General features: G+C 38.4%; 1 protein-coding gene across 1 annotated transcript in view; it reads left to right on the top strand.

Annotated features, from left to right (window-relative positions):
• Window positions 1-25,442, top strand: part of LOC116179800 (G protein-coupled receptor kinase 1) — a 71,579-nt gene that overhangs the window by 39,990 nt on the left and 6,147 nt on the right. Inside the window, exons 2-11 of the mRNA XM_031499650.1 lie at window positions 12,596-12,697; window positions 18,660-18,734; window positions 19,143-19,204; window positions 19,257-19,308; window positions 19,361-19,718; window positions 19,769-19,910; window positions 23,429-23,603; window positions 23,656-23,756; window positions 23,807-23,969; window positions 24,019-24,187. Coding sequence (XP_031355510.1) covers window positions 12,671-12,697; window positions 18,660-18,734; window positions 19,143-19,204; window positions 19,257-19,308; window positions 19,361-19,718; window positions 19,769-19,910; window positions 23,429-23,603; window positions 23,656-23,756; window positions 23,807-23,969; window positions 24,019-24,187 — 1,324 coding nt within the window. The 5' untranslated portion in view covers window positions 12,596-12,670. The remainder of the gene's footprint in view (window positions 1-12,595; window positions 12,698-18,659; window positions 18,735-19,142; window positions 19,205-19,256; window positions 19,309-19,360; window positions 19,719-19,768; window positions 19,911-23,428; window positions 23,604-23,655; window positions 23,757-23,806; window positions 23,970-24,018; window positions 24,188-25,442) is intronic.

Genomic DNA, 25,442 nt, shown 5'->3' with positions numbered 1-25,442 from the left:
CAGTACGCACTCTTTCGATTTATTGAACGATAAATTGGACAATCAGATCGTTACGATTTATCGAAGCCAAGATCGTAGCGTCTAAACCGCGCTTAAAACTGGTTACTGTACATATGAATTGCAGAATGATGATGGTGTAAGAAAAGGTGGTTGGCATGTTCAAGAACTGAAACCTTATACTTACGAGAATGGTTAGACGAATGTGGACTAAATTCTTCAACACCTTCAAACGGTTTAAGATAAACCAAATGGCACAATGTCATGACGGGTGAATTTGTTTTTCAAAAATCTCTACTTTTCAGATTCTCACGTTTTCCAGATTCTCTCAGATCTATAATTTTTTTCGGAATTGGTAAGTTTCCGATTTTTTGAAATTTTTAATTTTTTCCACTTCGAATTTGTCAGGTGTTTTTAATATCTTTGGTTTCTTCTGTGTTAATTGTGATGTCATGCACATTGCACATCACACCAAAGACGTTCTTGTTTATATTTAAGTTTGGTATTGCTATCCATATATAATATCCGGTTGTAACTGCGATTCTATGTAACTGATGCACAAACACAAACACCAAATGATAATACTTCGAACTTCACTTTTTGATTGCACTTTCTCCCTCCCTCCTTAACAAATTACTGCGGCGTCGAATACAGAACACTTGTGTTTTCTTATCGCAACGACCGGATTTAAATAAGATAACATTAACAAAACATTATTTCCAAAATAAAATACTACGCGATTATTTAAACAAAATTAAGCAACAAATAGATCTTAAACAAAATTACTTATGATCAAAGTATTTATTTTCCATGCGCAGAGATCGGAATCAGATTAAATTCTTAATTTCTTCGGATTTTTTTTTGATTCCTTCAATGGTTTCCTTTAGGACCTTCTACGTCTTCGTATTCGTCATATTGTTGAAATTCATCAAATTTGTTTAGGTTCTTTGGGATTTTTAAGTCTTCAGTTTCTGTTCTGAGTTTTCGGATTCTTCAGTTTCTCACAATTCTAACGACCTTTCAGATTCAACGAACTTCTTGGATCCTCTGTAGTGTGACGTGAGTTGATGTGGCACTGCGTTTTCTCAAAACCGCCGCATAAACTGCCAGCTAGCCCGAGGAGGTGAAAGTAAAAAGACACGAGATACTTTACAGCGATTAGTTCCTAGGGCATAAAGATCTTCGTAACTTCCTCGCAACTTGCCATGAAACCTTCACCCCCACTGGGAAGATCCCAAGGAAAGTGTTAAAGAAATTAACCAATGTTGTATCTGTCTGCAATACAAATGAATGTAAGTTTATTAAACTTGCTTAAACTTCCTCCTGTAATACAAAATTTTTCCATATATCAAACCTACCTATTAAGTTGAAATTGAACATAAACCCCAATGAGTCACACGTTAATTTACTAATTGACAACAATGCCCATCAACTCGATCATATATCGATAGGTGCCGACAATGAATGACTAACAAATGACGTTCAATTTTTCAAGAACCCTTGAAGAGGAATGTTCCACTAACTACGAACTTGTTTAATTTGGAACGTTCTTTTTTACTTAACAATTTAAATTACAAATGTAAGTAATATTCTTACGCCATCTAGGCGCAATTCTGTTTAGTTAAGATGCAAGTTATTTCTATGGTAGATTTGCTATTACCTTAGTTCTTTGTTTCGCCGCCAGAGGTCGTGCAGATGTTTTACGTGATACGTCTAATTCTATCCCTTCTTAAATTTAATCTTGCGTACAGTGATTACGTGCAAATAATAAATTTTCGATACGCACTTGTACCTGACATACCTTGTAGTGGCTGGATACTACCATATTCCTTTGGAGAGTATTAGTGTCTACTTCTGATGGGTTGTGGCTGCTTTATTGAATACGCTTAGCGGATTTATATTTACAAGTAATTGGTGGGAGGTATGTACGAATTATGACTTACCATTATTCTTGATACGTTTTTTTAGGGCTCAGTCTTCCTTCATACTTTTCTTAATTTTCTCTTCTGCATTACTTTTTCGTCATATCTACCTGGATACTACTACGTCACCACCCGTTGTAAAATAATTATCGAGGCCGAATTTGATTACCGCACCTTGGAAAATTCCTATTATTTACATTTTGAATTGAATTACCTTGTATAGAAATTTAGTTATTTGTGCACTGTAAAGTTTTTGAAGTTAAAGTCACGTTTATGCTTTTATTTCACTACGGAGAATTCGTTACCAATCAAAATTTTGCTTTTGCTAGTGTAAAGGCATTCGAATTATTGATTGTTGATTATTGAGTGTTAATTACGGTTTTAGTATTCGATATACCCTAGTGTCAGGCGTTGGACATTGCTATCGAAATATCAATGTGCCCCGCTATTCATCCCTCCCGATTATTTGTTTGTGTTCTTTTCTGTTACAGAAAAGGCATCAAGCGCCCTTCTGAGCTCAAAAGGCTGTTACAACCAGAGTTTAAAGATAATTTTTATTTTCGACAACTCCTTTATATAACGTTTGATTACGCGATGGTTTTCGATACAATCGAATTATAATTACTACATTTGTTTGACATTCATTTAACGATTTTAGCTCCATTGTTTTCTGCGGAAGCCTGTTTTGACATTTGACATTCCTGACTAGGAGCATCGACATAAATGGACTGCGCGTACCAATGCTACGCACGGATACTGCAGGTGAGAGAGAAGGGAAAACTAAGAGGGCAAGCTGTCTCTTACGGTTACGCATCTGATTGGTTCTTTTAACAGAACAGTCAAATTAAATTGAAACAACCAATCAGATGCGTAACCGTAAGAGACAGCTTGCCCTCTTAGTTAACCCTTCTGTCTCACCTGCAGTATCCGCGCTTATCATTGGCACGAGCAGCCCATTTATTATATGTCGATGATTAAGAGTTGATGCCTTTTTGCTAAAAAAATTGACATCTTACATCTAGATATGAAACAGTATGTCGTCAGAATATCTGTCAAATGCACTTGGCAGACTTTGGGCATTCTAAACTACTCTTTCGCAGTGAAGTACTTTTTCGGCGATGCAGTGGCGAGCTAATGAAAAATTCTCCTCGTGTAAACAGTTCCAATGAACCGATAGCCCATCAGTCCCCCAAGTAAACTGGTAAGGAACCGGTACCAATGACTGTTGATTAAAACTGGATGAAAATTAAAACTAGAAACTAAAACCCAACTAAGAAGAGAAACCCTGAAGGTAATGGCATGTAGCTCGTCGAACCCAAACCTCCAATTAATACGAGGGTCATTAGAAAAAATAATATTATTACGACCACGATTGCCATACAAAGTGAAAAGAATTCCTAATAAGAATCCACGAGGTATCAATTGATTTAGCAAATGGCGGTCACTTATGTACGTATGTAATAAATCCAATTTAAAGCCTCCAAATTGGGAGAAAAAGTTTAGAAACTCGGTCCAAATCCAATTCGAGAGCTCCAAAAACAATAGGCTAAATCGCCAGAATATGATTACACTTAAAAACACGGAATGTATTAATTACAATCCGCTTAAGTGTTGCCGTCTACTAACGTGTAATGAACATGTTTAATAAGTTTCTAAATTGTTTCAGAAGTGATGGAAATATGTGGAAATGTGTACAAAATTTTGCAAATTGTTTCCAAATTACGCAAAATTTGTGAGAAATTATAGAAATGCATTTGGAAAGGGAGTTATTCTTATTACAAAATTTCGCTTTATATAGTATTACTCCACAAAATGAAGTAAATAACTAGAAAACGTTAATGTTAAATAAAATAACAGCGCTAGGCTTTGTAATTTTCACAAAAACAAAAGCTAACACGGGGTTGACATGCAAAATCCTATGGCTAAAAAAACTCACTGTATTTTTTTTAGTATTATTCGTTACTAAATTTTGTAGTGGGGTCCGCATTGGTTATATGCATACCGGTAATGACGTCACGTTTCTGGAAATGTTCGTTGCAAATTTTATGGACTTTATCTATCTCATATCCAAAATGTATGAAATCTCGTTGAAAAATAAAGTATTTATGGGCATGTTGAGCTCACGCGAAAATTGAATTTTTTTGTAAAAAAAATCGATACCCTTATGGTAAAACATTTGAAATTTATGTACCGGGGACCCAATAAGACTGTTCCTCGGCCATATCTCGAGAACCGTATGACTTAGGGGTAATAAAAATTATTGGGTAAATCGGTCATGAAGAATCACTGGAAAATATTTTCAAGTTCTAAAAATGACCAACAGAGGGCGTAACTGCCAGCTTAAATTTTAAAATTGCATTTTTTTTAAATTTCCCATAATAAACTAAAACATTGTTTCACATTTTTAAAGAGAACCAGTTTATCGATCATTTTCGTAAAAACAAGAACTCGGCTATTTCAAAAACAAAGATGGTGTGAGGCGTTCAATTGTTTTTGCAATAACCTGCTTTAACTTCTTAACCGTTGAACCGATTTTAACAAATTTGGTATGTTTGAAAAGAGCATTCCTTGGGCAACAAGAATCAACCAAAATATAGTTAAAATGTCGATTTCTAACCAAGAAGCATTTAATATGCTGGCGATATATTTTGAGTATTTTCAAAATGCGACCATCGCTGTCCGCATCTTCTATTTGCGTTATCCAAATCAACCACGAACCATCGCCGCCAGCATATTAAATGCTTCTTGGTTAGAAATCGGCATTTTAGAAAAGATTACAAATTCAAAAAACTGCACTTGTACATGTAAACAGCAGAATAATTTACAAATTACGGCTGCTATTATTTTATAATGCATCGTGTTTCATTTGTTTAATGGTTAGGAACGATATTTTGAAAAATAGTTTTGACTGGCCTCTTTGGGTGTTATTTGACTACTTTTTCATAAACTAAAAGTCATATCATTCCATTTGATTTTTTTAGGATTTTGGGACATAGTGTCAAAACTAGCCCCCTGGCGGAGAAGGATTCAACTAAATTAACTATATTCTGGTTGATTCTCATTGCCCAAGGAATGCTCTTTTCAACGATACCAAATTTGTTACAATCGGTCAAACGGTTAAGTTAAAGCAGGTTATTGCAAAAACAATTGAACGCCCCACGCCATCTTAGGTTTTTAAATAGCTGAGTTTTTGTTTTTAGGAAAATGATAGATAAACTGGCTCTCTTAAAAAAAGAATGTTTAGTTTATTATGCGAAATTTAAAGAAAATGCAATTTTAAAATTTAAGATGACAGTTACGCCCTCTGGTGGTCATTTTAAAACTTGAAAATATTTTCCAGCGATTCTTCATAACCGATTTACCCAATAATTTTTTTTACCCCTAAGTCATGCGACGAACGGTTCCCGATATATGGAACAGTCTTATTGGGTCACCCGGTACTGTATCAACAAATTATAGGAGACCCCACCGATTTTGAGATTTTAGCTTTTAAAGCTCCGATAGTTAAAGCGCAGATTTCGGCCTCTAAAACATGTTTTGATTCCGAAGTCTGCCCGTCTATTCGCCGGTACACACGCTGTAGCTCGGATTCTAATGGCCTATTAACTTTCACATTATCACAGCTGTATGCTCAAATGTCAAAAATAATTTGCCTCTATTCGCCGGCAGATGCCAAACTCATTTGCAAAATGACAAGTATTTGCAATTGTCTGTCGGTTCAGCACACGCTATCTCCGTCTTCAGGACGCGTACGGAATTCGTCTATCTTTCTTCAGAAAGAAACGCTCGGAAAATCGATACGAACTTGGAACAAAATAAACGCATAATTCGTGCCTCCTAACAATAATGGACTAGTTTAGTTTATAGAGAGTAGTCAGTTTCAGTCAACTAAACCACCCCCTCGCCCATTTAGCTAAGTTAGTTTATCGTAGTTTGAAATTGAAGTGTACTTTGAAACAAGTTTTATAAAATACGATGGGCTAGCGTTAACAACGCAGGAAAATTGCAAACCATGCCAACTTTGATAACATTCGAAAGGGTGGATTTGCTCGAGGACTTTAATAACAAAGTTTCGTGCTCAAATTTACTTTCGACATGTCCGTCTTGCCTCGTCTCGCAATTTTTGTACACATCGGATCGGAAGAATTGAGGAGCCGCAATAAATACTGCCTCAAAATTGCTTTCGGCATCATTTGACAGAAAACAAAAGGGCTCCCGCTCCCACGCGTAGAGCAAACGTGTCTTCCTTTTTAATTTCGGTCTCTGAATAGAAACTCATTTCAAAATGGCGAGCGTGTAATTAGCACGTCATATTGTATGCACGTTGCAGGGATGAAAAACGGAATTGTCACGAGAGTCTCTCTCATGTTTGCGGAGAGCTTAATGCATAATAATCGGGCTGTTTCATGTTTTCGCGTTCCCGTTTGAATTCATTTACAAATTGATCACCGGCTCTAATTAAATTAACATACTGACCTAATTTCGATGACGCCATAATCGCTAGTTCCGACAATTAGTTTCTGTCATCTTTTTTTTTTCAATTCATTAACGGGATCGATATAGAAGCTAAGTTAATTCCGTGCCCACGTCGCTAAATAATTCAAAAAGGCGTCGTCGGCCGTGAGTGTCGCACTCGAAAAGTAATTGTTCATTGAATATTCACTAATTTCGAAATCGGTTTCGTGATCGACAGAAATCGGCCGATCTTTCGAATTCATAGTTTGATTCTAGCGTGATGTGCGTACGCTTTACGCGGCACCGTCTTGTCTTATTGACAAATTCATATAAACAATCTTGGATTGTCTTTAAAGAATATGTGGACTTTGTACAGGTAATGAATGGCAAAATTCGGCTACGCTAATCCTTATTTAATTTGAGTTATACACAACACCCCTTGCCCTCTCATTCAGCGTTCGATTAAAATTGCAGGGATCGTGCGATGCGCCACTCTATGTCGCGGTTAGATGAGCATGATCATCAACTGTTCAGAAATCTCGTCCACTTTCTTTGTACGTAATGTTTTTGTTCCTTCTTGCAGCTTCACGCTATACGTAAAAAGGCGATTGTTCTTCCGAGTACTAACTCCTAACTTTCTTCTACCACCGGAAATACTTTCCATTGTTGATCTGGTGCTGATGATGCCACATTTTTAGCTTGTAAAGCTGTTATAGGGCTGTTAATCCCGTTTTGGTGAAACTGTTAATCTTGCGCAACCTGACGCAGGTTCGAGGGCAGCAACTTTTCAAACAAGAATGCGCCATTCCGTGTGAGTGCGAAGTTGAATGGTCGGGAACCCATTTCGAGGTGGAGGGATTCGTCTTCTGTCGGATCGTCGTCAGGAAAGAGGATATTTAAAGTTGCGTCCATCGTTTGCTGTTTGCTGTCACCCTTGGAACAAGGGACAAAGTGATGTCTCAATGTGCGCACTACCTTTTTCAGCCTGTCCAGGATGTTAGGCCGGCTCGAGTAGTAAGAATCCTTCGTTTAAAGCTTACTTGGCTCGTATGACGGATCAACTCTGTCAGCCTCCTTGCTTTTCGTCTACCTCTTAAGGGTCGTGACACGTAGCACCACGGAGAAGGTATACAAGAATTTTGCTGAAGCAATACACGTTGAACTGGACCGGATCTAAGCGTTTGAAATCAAGGAATCGTAGGTAAAGGGGTTTCTATTGGAAAATCGACGGTTAAATCGAATCGCATCAGTCGGTGGCCACAACGTCCACCAGGACTTCCCATCTTGCGCGCCAAGGGGAATGATGTGAGGCACACGGCGATGTTAGTTGAACCCATGTGGTTGGAGGTGTGCGGGTTGTTTGGTAGGCGGACAACACATAGGTTACGTCCGGCAACGAGGTTTTTAAGTAAGGCACCTGGTGCGTCCGTCGTCGGGGAGTGCCAAGGCGGCGAGAATGGAGTGTTCCCAACGGTAATCATAGCTATAACTGTGCAGTTATGAGATAACTCAGTGAAACGACGCCTAGCCACTGCTCGAACTCACTTTATATGGCTCCTGCACCAGTAAGATCAGAAACTGATTGTGTAGCTCAGTGGTAGACTACACAGTCGGAAGTCGGGTGTTCAAACCTGGGCTGAGACAAGAATTTTTCATCCGTGGCAGAGATAGGAATTTTCTTAGATCAGCTTCGAGCATTCTGCCGGCTACTCCCTGCAGTTTTCCAAATTCGTAAGGATCTTCTGGGGGGGCACCTCTAAAAAGCATTATGCGGATCACTCTATCATTGGTCGAAAGCCTGTTGACGGCCCAGAACAAGAGGGACAATAAATAAATAAAATAAAAGACGTCAATGCCATTGTCAGAAGTAATCTCAAACCCTCAAATGTCGCAACTCGAGAATTTTGGAGATTCATTTGTGCAAACCTGAGATCTCTGACTGTCCAGATTCGTGTTTGCGATCTTGGAGTTAACGGGCTTCAGATAACAAGGGCAGTTCGAGGTTGAAGTCGTAGGCTTGATAACATCTTATGTCCTAGCCTCGTGCACTTTGCGGGGGCTTCGGGCAGGCTTTGCTATTATGACTACCTACGCAGTGAAGTTCACTACGACAATCGCAAGAGTTATGGCGGAATTTTTGGCACTTAAAAGCACTGCACGATCCGAATATGGTGTATACCTATACGCTAGGAATTCCACTCGGGCGTATGCACGACGGCTAGCCAAGAGATACTCGGGTATGGCACCGTCGCACCAGTGACACGAACTCCTTTCAAGCAGGTCAAACCGGAACCCCACCCAAAGGATTTTTCCACCAAGCAGAGGTAGCAGATCCGAAATTCTGGGAGAGGATGGCTTCTTTGACCCGCTTCGGAGAGAAATCAGAGGAGGCATCCAAAATGAAAAGTCTAGATCTTGCGACTTGTAGGCGAGGCCGGTTTTCTCGAGAAGGTTACAGGGATTTTGGAGAGTTCGCTCTTCTCCGATTCAAGTTTTGCGTTTTGCCGATCTTGAGTACCTCATCAAATCGTAAGCCTAGGGTTCAGGATTTTCATGAGCGTTTCCTTTATGCACTATGCAGGTCAAAGGGCATTCTCACAAAACTAAATCGATTTCTACCTGGAACCGTAAACGCAAAATAGTCTCTTGATTGTTCAGAAACGGGGACTTGCCAATGCCCACTCTTTACATCTAGCGAATATTTTGCATTGCGAAGACGATCAAGAATCAACCACATAAAGGGTAGAGGATATGCGTCTCCCGTCGACATAAAATCTCGCTATCATCCTTCCAACAATTGGCGAAGCCCATACCGAATTAGATCTATCGATCACTCCATCCCCTAGCATTTTATCCACCTCTTCATTTATGTAACCCTAAACAACCGGATGTACTGCGTAATTTCAGAGCTTTACAATCTAGGTACTTGACGACGTCTTATTGGTACTATTAAATAAACAAAAGATTTGTGCAAGACTTTCGTAAGGAGTGATAACGGGCCACCTAAGGTAACGCCACGATTACTTTCAAATTTTCTTGAATGCGATACCAAAGCCTAAACGAAAACGAGGTAAATATTTTGAAAGCTGTAGAAGTAGTTTACGACAGCAAAACGGACAGAAGACAACACAGCAACGCGTTAAAAAGTGTTGTGTCTATTTACGAATAAGCAGAGTTGGTTTACTTAAATTTGTTATCTCAGTTTCTATTTTTCCTTTTGAAATTGTTTCTAATTGCGCATTATTTTGTCGTTTTTTTTAAATTATCCGGCGAAATTTAATTAACGCACGTGTTTTATTGTTGCGCGTTTCATATTGGCGTGTTGTGGAGACGCGTTCTGTTGTAACTGACGTTATCAAGTCTAATTATGGTTGACGGTGTTATTTGGAAATCCTGAAGGAGATTATCTTATGGTGGAAGTTGTGTTTCTTTAAACCGATCTGCGTAGCTCAGATGAGTTTATCTTAGTAGCTGTAACTTTGGCTACAAGGGTCCTGGGTTCGAATCCTGGGTAAGCAATACAATAAAATAAATATTGGAATCAACATAAAAACGAGGCTGCTGAGAGTTTTCGCGATGGTAAAAGCGTTCATTTAACTTTTTTTACTAAACGAGTCATACAGAAAAAATTTCAAAGTGGCGGACAGGGTCGTATATTACGTACCCTCCCCCCCCCCCCCCTCTGAACTAAAAAAGAAGATGTGCATACTCGACCAGGTGTGACCTACTAAAAGCGCATTTTTCTAATTTTCGGAAAATAAGTCAAAGCCTTGTTCCACCAGTCGTTAGCCCCTAACCCTTTCTCTCTCTCTCTAAGAATGTCAAAGTGACAAGTAGATCAAGACCTCGTGCGGTCGCTCACCCGGAAAATGAGCGCGATATTTACCTTTCAAACAATGACCTTGCAAAGTTATGTACTCGCCGATTATGAAGCCCGCGCATTCATATGTATCGAATATATGCTCACTGAACTCCATGTAAAATTCCATAAGGCGAAATATAGGGTATGTGACAAAAATGAGAGTAATTGCAGCTTAAAAAATGAAATATGACACCACAAAATGAGGTCTTGAACGGCGACCAACCTTTGAACTTTGAGAGGCGAGCAAACTTTGAACTATTAATGTCGACCTACCTTTGGACTCCTCGTCAGTAGGAGAGTTAGATTACTTTGACGGCACCCTATGGAATACATTTAGTTGACTGAGAATCGCTATCGCTTGCTTTACTCATGAGTGCGCAGCATACGTTATCCATGACATAATATTATTCGATACACATGTGGGAACTTTATAATCGTTAAAGTACATAACTTGTCAAAGTCATTATTTGAAGGATAAATATCGCACTCATTTTGCGGGGCGACGACCGAACAAGGTCTTAATCTACTTCTTTACTTTGACATTATTGGAGTTTAGGGGCCAGTGACTGCTCGAATAAGGCCTTAACTCGTTTTCCGAAATCACCACGTGGCACCTTAGAGGGCGAAATGATTAACAGCGAATGACCGAACGGACCTTGACCTATTTTCCAAGGTCACCGCAAGGTGGTGAGCGACTTTGAACTGAGCTAGGTTCGCCCTATCTACTAACTTAAAACAACACACGAAGCATCGCATACGATTTTCAGTAGAGGAATTTTTTGGTACTCGGCTCGCATTCGCACACACGACTTTTAATCCGGTTCATATTCAATAGCACTGATCATTCTCGAGTTAGACGAGGAACAAACCGACGGATGGACAAAACCATCACATGTATAGGGAATTTTTTTAAAAAACCCCAAAAAATCGGAAAAATAGAGGGAATGAAGCTGTGCGTTCGACGGTAGTTTATTTTTTATACCCACCTAGGTTGGTAATTTGTACACGTTGGTAATGCCAAGAAGTAGTGTGAGGGAGAAAGACAACAAAATTTAGTTCGTCTGTATCAAAGCGATGTGTTTTAATTCATATTTGAAACAAATCTGAAAATAAAAAAATTTAGCAAACATCACAAATAGTAATAAATAAAGAAGACAAATTTGTGGGAAATTTAAACTTTACACATTAAAACACTCAAAATATCAACACATATAGAATTAGGTGCATAGGAACATTCATAAAGATTTTTAAAATTAAAAAAGTTAAAAAGTCGGAACTTTATGGAGCAAATTAAGATTCAAAAAATTTATATAGGTACATAATTAAAAAATCTAAAAAGACAAATTTGTACAAAAATTTAATTTAACAAATTAAAGAACACTCAAAAAATCAACACCTATAAAATTAGGTGCATCGGAAAATAGAAAAAAAGAAAATAGACAAATTATAAAAATTAAAAATTCAAAAATTTTAAGATCAAAATAATGATTCGAAAAATTCATAAAATACGGCTGTGAATAGAGGGGACAAGTATAAAATTATATTTACATATTACAGCCAGGAAAAACTTTCCAAAATTCACAAAAATTCACAAAAAGTTAAAAAAAAACTAAAAAAACACACGTAAAAATAAGGGCTTAAAGTAAAAAAAAATAATCAACGATTCTTTCCAAAATTCAAATTTACAAAAAGTTAAACATCCAAGAATTTTTGCTAGTGGTATGGGAGCAAAGCAACGTAAATGTAAATATGAAAATTAAATGTGCATTCAAAAACATAGCAAATATTCAAAAAAATTGGAAAATGGGGATAGTGTGACGTTTCGTCTTTCTACGTGTCATGTGTCATTCCATTAGGCACTAGATTTTCTCGGAGATAAATGTAACATTAGCTTCTCGTATATTGTATTTTAACCGAAATAAATCTTCTCGAGTTGCACTTTCGAAAACCTTACACTTTGTTAATATGTTATTTTAAGAAAGTCGGTATGCATCATTTGCAGGATTTATGGCTCAGTGGTAGAGCGTTGGGCTATAAATCCGGAGGTCGGGTGTTCGAACCTGGTTTGAGGTGAATTTTTTATCTGTGGCGGAGATGGAAATTACCTTAGATCAGTTCCGAGCATCCTACCGGCTACTCCGAATTAGGTTTTCCTGCAGTTTTCCTAATTCGTAAGGTAAATACCGGAGTAGTATAGACCAACTTAAGACCTTCTGCAGAGGCACCTCTAAATAGCATTATGCGGGTCACCCTGTAATTGGGCGCAAGCCTGTTGAGGGCCCAGAACAAGAGAGGCATAATAAATAAATAAATAAATAAATTAGACGAAATGTTTAACCTTTCTCTTCTTCTTTTTCAGATAAAGGCGTACGAGAAATTGGAAACGGTAGAGGAGCGACTGAAGTTAACAAGAGAAATCTACGATAATTTTATTATGAAAGAACTTTTATCCCACACTCATGTAAGTTTTTTTTCTCTCTTTGATTCCGTACATATCCTTGAATAAATGACATGGTAGGCATCGTGACTGGAATATAAATGATGATCGGAGAATTTTCCTCCCGTTTCTTTTCTTCTTATGTCACTTTTATTAATATATTTCGTTAGATTTCCATTAGACTAATTGGACGGTACGTTTAAAAGACAGTTAGCTATATTTTTATTGTCTTAACGGCGCGACGTGACTTCCATTTCGCGTAATTTAGTGTCATTTACATTTTTTCCGTTATTTACGTGTCGAAATTACGACATTGTTAAAGTACAAAGTACAAAGACGAAAATCTGAGCTGAGATACCAGCCACTTAACGACAGCCAAATTTTGAATAATAATTAATCAATCGTAACTGTAGAGAAATTTTTCTTCCCTTTTTGGGAAGCAAGGTCAACTGAAAATTTATAATCCAGAAAGGGTGCAATTGAAGGTATTTCAAAAAAATTATATTATTGCGGTGGGGTCATTCATTGAGTCCAAAAACGTACATTGGGCCATACCACCAAACAGAATTTTTAATGAAGAATTGATGTTTTATTTGTAAAAGTAAAAGTCACAAAGGGTTGCGATGTCGCTTAAATAGTACGGCAAAAAATATGGAACCGACAATTTAAGAAGCTGATCCAGGTCCGTACAGTCGATGGAAAATCCACGAATTATTGAAATAAATCGAGATGCCGTAGAGGATTCTCTAACAGTACAAGTCGGAAGTGAGAAGGATCAACACATAGTCGGAGAAAATCGCTTCCGCGGAAAACAACGAAGCTATAAAATAAAAAAAATTACCTTTTGAACTACAAAGGCTTTGTTGAGCTCAAGAAGGGCACGTTCTGCAAATCTGTAACAGATCACAACACAAACAGACAAATAAAAGGGGTAGTGAATCGAGCTGCATATAAAATATTGCGAAGTAACAATGCTAACGTCTGGCACTCGGCAATCGGATAGTAAAACTGCAATGACGGGGGACGGAAGGGGTGGTATTTTAAAGAACAAGGGAAGTAGCTAATTAAATGGGAACTAGTTGTTGGTCAGAACTCATTATTAAGATGCGACAAATCTACTGTAAACTCACCTTTCATTAGAATCGTCCCTCTGTAATCTACGTTAAGGGGTGACATGGCAGCATTCAGTCTGACTGGTCGTCTTTCGCGCTCGAGGGCCATGTAAACAAGCATCGCGACTGTTTAACCGCGATCCTCGCCAGTTAATTAGGCAAATCACCGGGAGGCGTTAGTCCCGAACTGATGCTGAGCTGTGCTAGACCTCCGAACACTCCGATTGGGGTTAAATGCGTCGTTGGAGATAACCCCCTGAAGAGTTAAAATGGAGCTCATACCTATTTGGGAAAGGGTTACGTCGCGAGTACGTGTATTATTTAGGATACACATCCCGACTCGGCCCTCTGACTATCTCAATCTCAAAGAAAGGTGGTAGTTACAATTCTATTGTATCGAAAACCATTGTGTAATCAAACGTTATATCAAAGAGTCGACGAAAATACGTTTTGAAGAGTACAAGTCGCGACGATCTTGTTGAGCTCAAGAAGGACGCTTTCTGCCTAATCTGTAACAGACGAATAACACCAACACACAAATAAATGGGGTAGTGAATAGCGCGGCACATAAAATATTGCGTAAGCAATGCTAACGTCTGACACTGAGACAATCGTATACTAAAACCGTAATTAATACTCAAGAAGAATTGAATGACTATACCAGCAAAAGTAAAATTTTGGCTCCACTACGGATTTCTCGTACATATTCGGGTATAAAGGGCTAAACCTAACGTTAAATTCAAGAAAAAAAACTTCCACATACCTTTTTCGCGTATCTTTTCGACTATTCCTTTCTCCTTCCTCACTTGTCACATCTTCCTTAACGCTTTTTTTACGCCACTTTTTTTAGACCTTTTTTTCCCATCGCACAGAATACATTGTAGGAGTCTGTCAATAAATTTTGTCTCAATTAAAATTGTATCAATATTTTTCCAATGTGACTGTAGCGCAAATTACGCACCCCTTTGTGGCAGTGGAATGGAATTTTGCACCAGAAGATTGACCTCATAAATTCACAGACACAAGCTAAATACACAGTCGATGATACTGAAGGATTAGAAAAATCTGATGATGAATGATCTGAAAGAACTGATGAAACGAAAAAATCCAGAGAAATGGAAGAACTTGAATCCGAAAAATCAGAAGAATTTAAAGAATTAGAAATATCTGAGAAACACGAAGAATCTGAACTCATGACGAATCCGACTAGTTTGAATAGTATGAAAAATTGGGAAGAATACTGTGAAACATTCGAAGAAACCGAGTGGAATCATTTGGGGAAATGGAAAGTCTTCAGCATTCAGTTTAAAAAAACTGAAGAATTGGAAAATTTGAAAGTCTAGAAAAACGGAAGAATCTAAAAAAGTTTCGACACAGAGCTGTCATTATTAGCGCAGATTTGCTGTGTGTTCCAGTTTGTATTACTAAAGAATCAATGCAATCATGGATCGGGATATGGAAATTTAAAGAAAGCGAAGAATTTCATCTGTAGAACCAGAAGAATCCGAAGAGGCGGGGTCTGAGGAATTGGAAGAATTCGAAAAAAACGCAAGAATGTGACGCATTTAAAAAATTTAAGAACATAAAAAATCCGTAAGAATTTCAACATCTGAATTCTCAGAAATGAAAGATTTTGAATAATTACCAAGAATCCAAAATAATTGAAGAATTGGACAAATCTGAAGAACCGAAAAATCTGGAAAACTGAAGGATCATAAAGTAACAATTTCAAGAATCTTAACTAAATCGCAGAATTCGAAGAAACCAAATGGTTTTAAGATACGAAGAACTGGGAAAAAGAGTGAAAGATTTGAAGAATCTGGAGAAGCAGAAAGCTTTCAATATTCCACTGACTCTGCAATTGGAAGATATCGAATAAACTGAAGAACGTGATGAATTTGAAGAAGCGAAACTTTCGACGACCGGAGGAATTCGATGAACCCGAAGACACAGAGGGATGAGCTACTACTACTAAGGGTAGTTCCAGTCGGTTTCTACACTGCGACCTTTTGGTCTATTGTGCTTCCCTCTGTATTGTCTACTTTTCAAGAATGCATGTTTCTTTAACAAAGTCAGGATTTCTTTCGTAAGGTTTTGATTAAATTTCTTTTTTGGCTGTGTTATACGAAATCCCACAGGCCGGTTCGGGTCCTATGAATGGTGGTGCACTTGTCGCTTTCGCTAGTTCGTCTGCGATCGGCGATTCCTGCATGTGCAGGTACCCACACTTAGCACTTTTAGATATTTAAAATGTGCACAGTGTGTTTTTTGCAACAAATCACACTGTGTCTGTGTCTTTGAATCGCTTAATTCACAAAACCTCAAAGGATTTAAAATGTGCACACTGTAATGGCATTATATGGAAATGTTACCATGTACCCATATACAGGGTGTCCCAGGGAAAACATATACGGAAACAGAATTAATGTATTTTTTCGTGAAGCATCCAGGAACCCTTTGATACGTATTTGAAGTTAGTACGTTAGTAGTACGTTCAACGCTCATTTCAGAGGCCTCGTGGATCCTTTGCAAAAAGTACATTGCCGGTTCTACCTAGGACACGTTGTATACGAGGTTCGTCGTGATAGGCGATACGAAGTTCGTCGTTTTACAGTCGAAAGGGAATTGACATTTAGAACGTAGGTTTTTTTGAATGCGTTGTTGAGGTGTACCGTGTACTCCAAAAGAACTCCCCGAAGTTCCCACGGGAACGGGGTAGGTAAAGAAAAAAACAGGATTTCCTAAAGCCGGTGCGAAGTTCGCCGTAAGTGTTAGTTAATAAGGGGGAGGGGGGGGGCATGTACAGGGAAAAAATTAAAAACCATTATTCTTACATTTTATTTACAAAGAAACACGCCTTTTGAAGGGATGGGAGTACTTTTATGAAACTGATTGTAAAGTTAACTGGATGATTACTTGTTTTATCTAATATGATGTTATAGACGTTTTTATTAGGTATTTAAAGAAATTATAATTCATAGGAGGGTACGGCAAAACACCCAAAAAGGGGCCGCAAGTGTCTAAAATGTTGAGAACCACTGCTCTAACTTATCCTTGAATAGTCTCTGAAAAAACTCGGCGAGTCCCAAGAACTACTGAATACCATAATAATCTGCCAAGAATCTAAAGGATCTTTCAAGAATAAAGATTCTTTTGGTCTTTCAAATCTTGAGAGAGCTTTCATTTTTTTCTTTCTGATTGTTCAGACTCGATTCCTAATACCCATCAAATAATTGCGGTTTCTCAGTTTACTATAATGTTTCTAATCCTTAACAATACTACATTTTTTCCGTTTTTTATCTCCAAACTCTTCAAATGTTTTTACTGAAAACACTGGAAACAAAAGAATTTATGGAATTGAAACTGAAACACAGAAAACCACATCAAAATTACATACATACATAACATAACATACAATAAAGTTTTATTGTGGTTCCTTGGTGTTTTTATTTCAGTTTCAGTTCCCTAGATTCTTTTGTTTCTTTGAATGTTTCATACCTTTTAATTTGTTTCGGTCTATGAGCAACTTTGGATTCTTATGGTTCTTTTGATGCTTCCGTTTCTTCGAATTTTTTCGATCTTTCACATTTTTGAGATCCATAAAACTGTTCAGATTTCTGCAAATTCTTCATTATTTCAAAATCTTTCTTCAGATTTATACCGCTCCTTCAGATTTGTAAAATTTTGAACATGCTTCAAATCCATCAATTGTTTTGGATTTTTGCATTTTTTTTTAATTCTGCCGACTCTTGAGATTCTTTAGTTACTTACATTCTTGGGATCATTGGAAGCCTTTTAGATACTTTAGTTCATTCGCATTTTTCTGTTTTTTTTTCTGATCCAAACTTTCTTTACACCTCGTTAACTCCACCTGTTCCTCCTCGCCTCTTTCCTTCACATCTTCTTCGCGTATTTTTTACACGTTTCCAATGCAAACTGCACCTCTTTCTGGAAGTGGAATATGATTTTGGGTCAAAAACTTGACGACGTCATAAATTCTCTAGAGACAGGCTAAATTCACTGAAATCTGTATCGGCTATCGCTTGGTTTAAGAAATTTAGGTGTTGGTTAACCAACACCTAAATTTCTTAAACCAAGCGAAAGAACAAAGAATTATTCCCAACTTTTTACGTATATTAACCAACACCTGTATCGGATAATCTGAAAAATAGAACGATTAAAAAAACTAAGGTTCAGAAGAACTCGAAAGGCAGGAGTAGGAAGAATCCGAATACACGAGTTCGAAGAAATTCAAGTATTTGGCTAACTCGATGAACCAAAAAAATTGGATTAGAATCTGAAAGAGAGAGTTTGAATACTTTGAAAAATTTAAAATATCCAAACGAATATAGACATGACATAAACAATTTGTAGATCTAAAAAATTCGAACATGCACAAGAGTCTTAAGTTACAGAACTGAGAACACGATTTTCTTGCAGTTCAGCGGTTTATTCACATTTCGGTACAAAAATAGAAAACAAATTTCCGGGTGGAGGCTTTATTATACAAAACATTGTAGTACCATTAAAAAAATCACATAAATCTCGTAAAATACTCCACGCAAACTTTATAAGGGATTTTCTAAAATACACTTTTGAAAATGATTAATGGTACAGAGTTTACTCAGACGATTTTTTCCGATACACATAATTTACATTTTTTTTCTCTCCGCGAAAAACTTCTTCCGCCTTCATTCGATTCGGCAGAAAACGAGAAAAAAAAGTCAATTTCTTGTTCTAACCCCTTGTAATTTGATAATGCCAAATTCGATGGCTCAAAAACAAAGTTAGCGAAATAGGATTGTTATCGCCTCGAAAATGGACGCGGTTTATCGGACGATCGTTTTAATAGAATTTTTTTTTCTTTTCCGCAGGACTATTCCAAGGAGTGCTTGCAGCACGTTCAAAAGCATCTACTAAAAAATGATGTTCCCGTTTCATTGTTTGAGGTAAGTTCGTTATGTAGTAGCTACCGTTCGAAAAGGAAATTAACGAGTTTAAAACTTTTACGACCTTTCGCTTTGAAAATCATTAAACTTGAAAGTAATGGGTTACGAGAACGTTTGTACCGTATGCCGTACTCGCCACCGACACTCTTTTAATTATACCCAACGAGCAGACTTTAATTATGTCGCGAGGTAGCACAGTAACCTATGTTTCATTAAGGTATACCATACGATTAAACTCAAATAAATCAAATTCAGGATTACCAACCGCATCATTTTTCATCTGATCAACCATATCAGAAACATACTGCAGTGGGTAGGCATCTTTTTTGGAGCCCGGTTTGCGTCGCGAGTCTGCATGTTGAGTAATTGCAAATAAGTGAAAGTTTAACGTTTGTTTTCGTCTTTCAGCCTTACATAGAAGAAATTTATAATCACTTAAGGGATGAGCCGTTTAAAAAATTTTTAGAAAGGTAAGACGCCCCGTTTTCTCGATCCAGTGCTAACTGTTTTTTCTACTTTCAGTGAAAAATATACTAGATTTTGTCAGTGGAAGAATTTAGAATTAAATATACAGGTAGAGTCGTCGATTAGATGATTATTGCGCGTCTACAGTTGGATTGTTTCAGTTAACAATGAACGATTTTAGTGTGCATAGGATAATAGGACGAGGCGGTTTCGGAGAAGTGTACGGATGCCGGAAGGCGGACACGGGGAAGATGTATGCCATGAAATGTTTAGATAAGAAAAGGATAAAAATGAAGCAGGGGGAGACGTTAGCTTTAAACGAACGAATTATGTTGTCGCTAGTGAGCACCGGTCAAGACTGTCCTTTTATAGTTTGTATGACGTACGCGTTTCATACACCCGATAAGTTATGTTTTATATTGGATTTAATGAACGGCGGCGATTTGCACTATCATCTAAGTCAGCATGGTGTCTTTAATGAATCGGAGATGAAGTTTTACGCCGCTGAAGTAATTTTAGGTGAGTTGATTCACGGCGGGGACGTTTTTCAAATCGAGCCCTCTTTTCAGGTTTGGAACACATGCATAGGAGGTATATTGTATATAGGGATTTAAAACCTGCCAATATTTTATTAGACGAACATGGACATGTTCGAATATCCGATCTTGGATTAGCCTGTGATTTTTCTAAGAAAAAACCTCATGCCAGTGTGTAAGTTCGAAATCGCATTCAGCAAAATAGAATAGAATTATAGCCGTAATTTTGTGCTATTTATTCGGCCAATTTACATTTTAAAGATTATCAAGACAAAAACAAGTGGTTACATCTAACTCTCAGCTAGTATTGTGCTATTTATTGTAAATTTTGTGCTTTTTTACAGATTGCTAATAGCACATGGGTCCAACATATTGCCGCACTTTCAATAAATCAATCAATTTTGTTTTATTAGTGACGCAACATTTTGTGTCATTTACTGTTTTAAATTAACAATTTTGTGTGTAGTGGCCAGTGGGTGGCAAAATAGTATATTAGGTAACAAGTGTATAATAAAGTCTTTAAAGCACGCGCACGCGCAACAAATTTAAACGTTGCAAGCGTCTTAAAGAGCAATTCTTTGTAAATAAAACAGTTGAAGAAGATAATACACCGTTCCATTCAATGGCTTGTTGCAGAAGCAGAAAAAGTTGGTACCTGCAAAAGTCTATTATACAAAAATATGGAGTTGTTATGTGAAAGATGTGCTGGAAGGAAATGAGAGAGAGTGAAAGGGTTATGAGGAAGTTGGATGGGATAGGGGTCGGCTGAAGGATTTTTGAATAGGTGTAAAAGTAAAGGCCCATAGGAACAGGAATGAAGTAAGCTGATAAGGGGGCGCCAAGCAGGCTGACAAAGGCAGAAGGCTATTAACTAGGAGGCGTAAAGGGGTGATGAAGTAGGTGTGAGTGATTCATGGGCAATAGGTGAAGGAGTCGAAAAGAAAGATAACGCAGGTATGAAAAGGGCGTAAATGAATCTTGTTGGGGGTGTGATTTCAAACCATAGAGTATCTATTGATCCAGAAAGAAAGGATCATAACCCGACCTTTACAGACCTATGATTTTGGTTAAATTAGATCTTGAGTTTCTAAATTTAAAAGCAATTCCTAAAAAGAAAGCGCCACTTTCAGTTCAGTGTATATACTAGGGTTTTGCTTTTAAATATAAAACAAAAGAAGTGCTCACTAATTGTCAACCATTTAGGGGTAGTCCCATCTTCCCATGAGACCCATCGGCGACACAGCCGCTGGTCATATCAATTTCTGTTAATTTGCGTTTTATCCCCTTGTTTCTTTTTAACCGGCTGCTGGCGCTTTTGTAAAGAATAAGATCCAAAAGCTTTCAAGGGGGAACAAACATAAATAAGGAAATTTTTCAGCCTACGATCTCCAACTGCCATTACGATCCATGACCACTACGAGCGCTCGCATATGTTTTGTGTGTTTGTGACCTTGGAAAGTACGGCAGGGTGGAAGGGACTTCGTTTTCAAGGTCAGAGACCAATTTGTATTGTCATATTTCACTTTCACGGTTACCAAAGGTTAACGATTCCATTTTTTTTGAGCTGCCACATTTTACTCACAAGGTCATTAAAAGTCAATGACTCAATTTTTGTCATGCCATTTTAATTTCAAGGTCGTCAAGGTTCAATGGATCGCATTTTCAAGGTCAACGGTCCCATATCTGTGGCGTCATTTCGTTTTTTCAAGGTTATCTTAGCTGAATTACCCCCCATTTCTTTGCCGTGTCATATTCTACTTGCAAGGTCATCCGAGGTCAATGACTGTGGTGGCATATTTGATTTTCAAATGAAACAGAGGTCAGTGACCAAATTTGTGTGGTGTCATTTCATTTTCAAACTTCTCAAAGTGCAATGACCTCATTTTTGTCAACTTATTTCATGTTCAAGGTCAGTAGCCTTATTTTTTTGGAAGCGAGAACTCACTTCTAAGTTTCACCTTGACCCACGTTGCAAGGGCACCTCCAGGAGTAACGAATAACCTTGAAACCTCTCCTTCACCAACAAACAATGGGACCATTGACCTCTGATGACCTTGAAAATGAAATATGACACCACCAAATGGGACTATTGACCTTTAAAAACAACAAGGTCAACAAGCATGCGGTTATTGACCGGATTGACTTAAAAATCCAATGACACCACAAAAAAGGAGGCATTGACCTCTGATGACCTTGAAAGTAGAATATGACACAACATAGAAATGGGGGTAATTGATCTGGAGTAACCTTGAACATGAAATGGCACCACAAAAATGGGACCATTGACCTTGAAAATGAAATAAGATGACAAATGAGGCCATTAAACTTTGCCTACCAATAATATGGCACTACAAAAATTGGGTCAATGACCATTAATGACCGTGGGAGTGAAATGGGGTCGTTGGCCTCTTTGGTAGCATTGAAGGTAATATATGAACACAAAAAATGGAGTCATTGACCTCTGACGATCTTAAAAACAAATGCCCGTGCACCTTGAATTACTTTCTAAGGTCATCGCGAAGTGGCGGGCGACCTTGAACTTGGCCAGGTTCACCCCTGCATCGCTACTTTTACTCGTAAATGGACTGAAGCAAATCTTCATATAAAGCGTCCTAGTTCTACTCGTCGGTTATAAGTGTTGCCATCTGTAGGCAATACTGTAAACTCGTTCGAGTGGATAGGAGCGAGATTTGTGAGTAAAACATGCAGCACTTGAAACATGGGAATACGGGTAGATGCGAAAAAGATGTGAAGAAGGTGTGTAATGGTCACTAATAAGGCTACACCTACACAGTCTTAAAAGATTAGAACTAACAGGTTTTTGTAGTCTCTTGGATATGAGCTCATCAATTTTAAAAATTGTTTCCAAAACTCGTCTTTCGCGTTTGATCCTAGACGGAATGGTATTCTAGAGAAACAAAAAAAACGGCCATAGCTTTACATCCGAACGGCACGTGCACCACTTTTAAGGCAATTTCAACAATCTTCACAATCTCCAATTTTCCTTTTCAGCTTCTTACTGAAAAAAACCACAAATCAAATTTTGCAATACTCCAATTTTTTAGAAGTACGCCATTTTAGTTAGGAATTTAGGAAGAAAATGTTTACTAAATGCTAGGGTCACTTAGCACACACACAAAATTTGTAAACCTTGGCAAATACCATAAAATTATATGATAGTAATGACATTTTTTTTCCTGGAATTGCGCTGAATGACTTGGCGATAAAAAGCACGAAATTCATCATCATCATCATCAGTTCTCTGCATCTCTTTTGCCTTCACATCATCTTCATCCTCCTTTTTCCTCTACTCCTCCTCCCATCCACAGTTCCTTCCATGTTTACTTTACTTACTGACTCCTTGACTTGTAGCTCCTTAGGTTATAACTCGCTGTGGAACTTAGCTTTTTTGTTTTGCGTGTTTGATACAGTAAATAATGTGGTGATATATCCAAAACTTAATTTATGCTGAGATAAGGCGCCAAATTTGAATATCCCATCAAAATCTAACTATGAAACAATATTTAGCACTTTTACCACTAAATATTGGCGCCACATACAAAAAGCGAACCTCACGCGTCCTCCCACTCCAGTTCCATCTTAAATTCGGATCACGTGATCACTTAAATAATCAAGGGCGAAGCAGCTCTTTCTTGAATGTAAAATGAAGTATTAATATTCTGTGAATTTTAGAGGAACTCATGGATACATGGCACCAGAAGTATTATCTAAAGGTACTGCCTACGATTCTAGCGCAGACTGGTTTAGTTTTGGTTGTATGTTATATAAATTACTTAAAGGGCATTCGCCCTTTCGTCAGCACAAAACCAAAGACAAGCACGAAATTGATAGAATGACTTTAACAATGGTAGATAAGAATTACGCCCTTTGGTTCTCATACTAAATTTTGCCAATTCCAGAACGTAGAGCTACCCGATTCGTTTAGTAAGGAATTAAAGTCACTCTTAGAGGGCCTGCTTCAAAGGGACGTGGACAAACGGTTAGGATGTAAAGGAAATGGGTATGTAGCGTGTTGACAGTAACTGTCGATTTCTAAACTTTCCCCAATAGTTCGGACGAAGTCAAAGATCACCCGTTTTTCGGCGGGATCGATTGGCAACAAGTGTACCATCAAAAGTACACGCCGCCCTTGATTCCTCCGCGGGGCGAGGTGAACGCGGCGGACGCCTTCGATATCGGCTCCTTCGACGAGGAGGACACCAAGGGCATTAAGGTAATTTCCGGCAGGACTCCTTCTTTTGTGCACGAGAGGAATCTTTTAGCTAACCGACGCCGATCAAGAGTTATATAAGAATTTTCCGCTGGTAATATCGGAACGATGGCAGGCTGAAGTTGCGGAGACCGTTTTTGAGACGATCAATTTTGAGGCCGATAAGGCGGAACACAAAAAGAAGGCCAAACAGAAAAAGCTGTTCGACTTGGATGAGAAAGGTAGGTTTTGTCTTCAGGTGAGAAGGCAGATGCTGCGCGGGCGTCATTGCCTTTAATGATTTTTGGCGGCTCAAGCGCTTTTTTCTGCCCACGAGCGGTTTTCCGCTCGCAACTCTTTGTTCGCTAGCGAGCAGTTTTTCTGCTCCTGAGCGTTTATTTGCGCTCGTGAGTGCTTTTGACCGCCCTCAAGCGCTGAAGGATTAACCGCCGCTCGCGAGCGTTTTTTCCGCTCCCGAGCGGTGTTTTCCGCTCTCGAGCAGTTTTCCCGAGCGCTCGCGATAAACCGCTTTACAAAATAACTCGATGCTCGCGAGCATTTTTGAGAAAATTAGAGCGCTCGTCGCTCGAGCGGTTTTTTAGAACGCTCGACCCAGCTCTTGGTCTCTTGTTTTCACGGCAGATTATGCAACCTATTTTTGGACGAACACTTTTTTTGGCACCTGTCTTTGTAATGCCCCTCTTGGCAACAGTTGAAGAAGCATGCCTTTTACCACCTTTCGTACATCGTTCTTCGGCGTCGTGTAGCGCCCAGTATTTGATCAATAAACACCTTTTCCATCCGCTTTCACACCTCCATAGTTTTGGTGACTACATCCAGGTCCCTCTGATGGTAGGTAGTGATTTCTTGATCTCCTCGTCTCACCTGGTACGTGGCGGCACGCAACTCTTCTTTTGTTGTGAGTAAGGGCGATATCCCCGTTCTGGTTGTCATGATGGCCCTTTGTTTTGTGAATGTTTACCATCATCTCCCTTTAGGAGGTCCACATGCATCTTTCTGTCCCTTTTTGACAACGATGGTGAACAGCCCGTCACAGACGACTGTCCATGATCTACATTATGGCTTTGAGGTTTCAGACACATTCCGCTACTAACTATAGAGAAACTGGTTTTCATCAACTACGTGTATCTTAATGGCCATAAAAATCTACCGCTTTTATGCTCATTCCTAATTGTCTTCAAGGACAATAGGTTTTCGCTGGCAAAGACCTGTATGACCCATAATGTTGAACGTTGAACGTTATTTTTTACTAAATCCACAAGAAAGCAAATTACATTACATTTTCAACCAACACTGTCCCATTCGCCATCTTGATTCCCTTTCGTAATCGTCGTACAACCTTCGTCATTAACCTTGAAAAATTGGTTGGGCTGTTGCTTAATCCAAAAGGCATCCTCTGAAACTCCCCCCCGCCTCGTCAGGAGTAATGAATGTAGTTTTGTGTATAAAGTCCTCAACTAACTATACCACGTGCCA

This window comes from Photinus pyralis, unplaced genomic scaffold (assembly GCF_008802855.1).
Source record: "Photinus pyralis isolate 1611_PpyrPB1 unplaced genomic scaffold, Ppyr1.3 Ppyr1.4_LG8, whole genome shotgun sequence".
Lineage (NCBI taxonomy): Eukaryota > Metazoa > Arthropoda > Insecta > Coleoptera > Lampyridae > Photinus > Photinus pyralis.
Note: the sequence above shows the minus strand (reverse complement) of the source record. Positions and strands in the feature narration are given on the sequence as shown.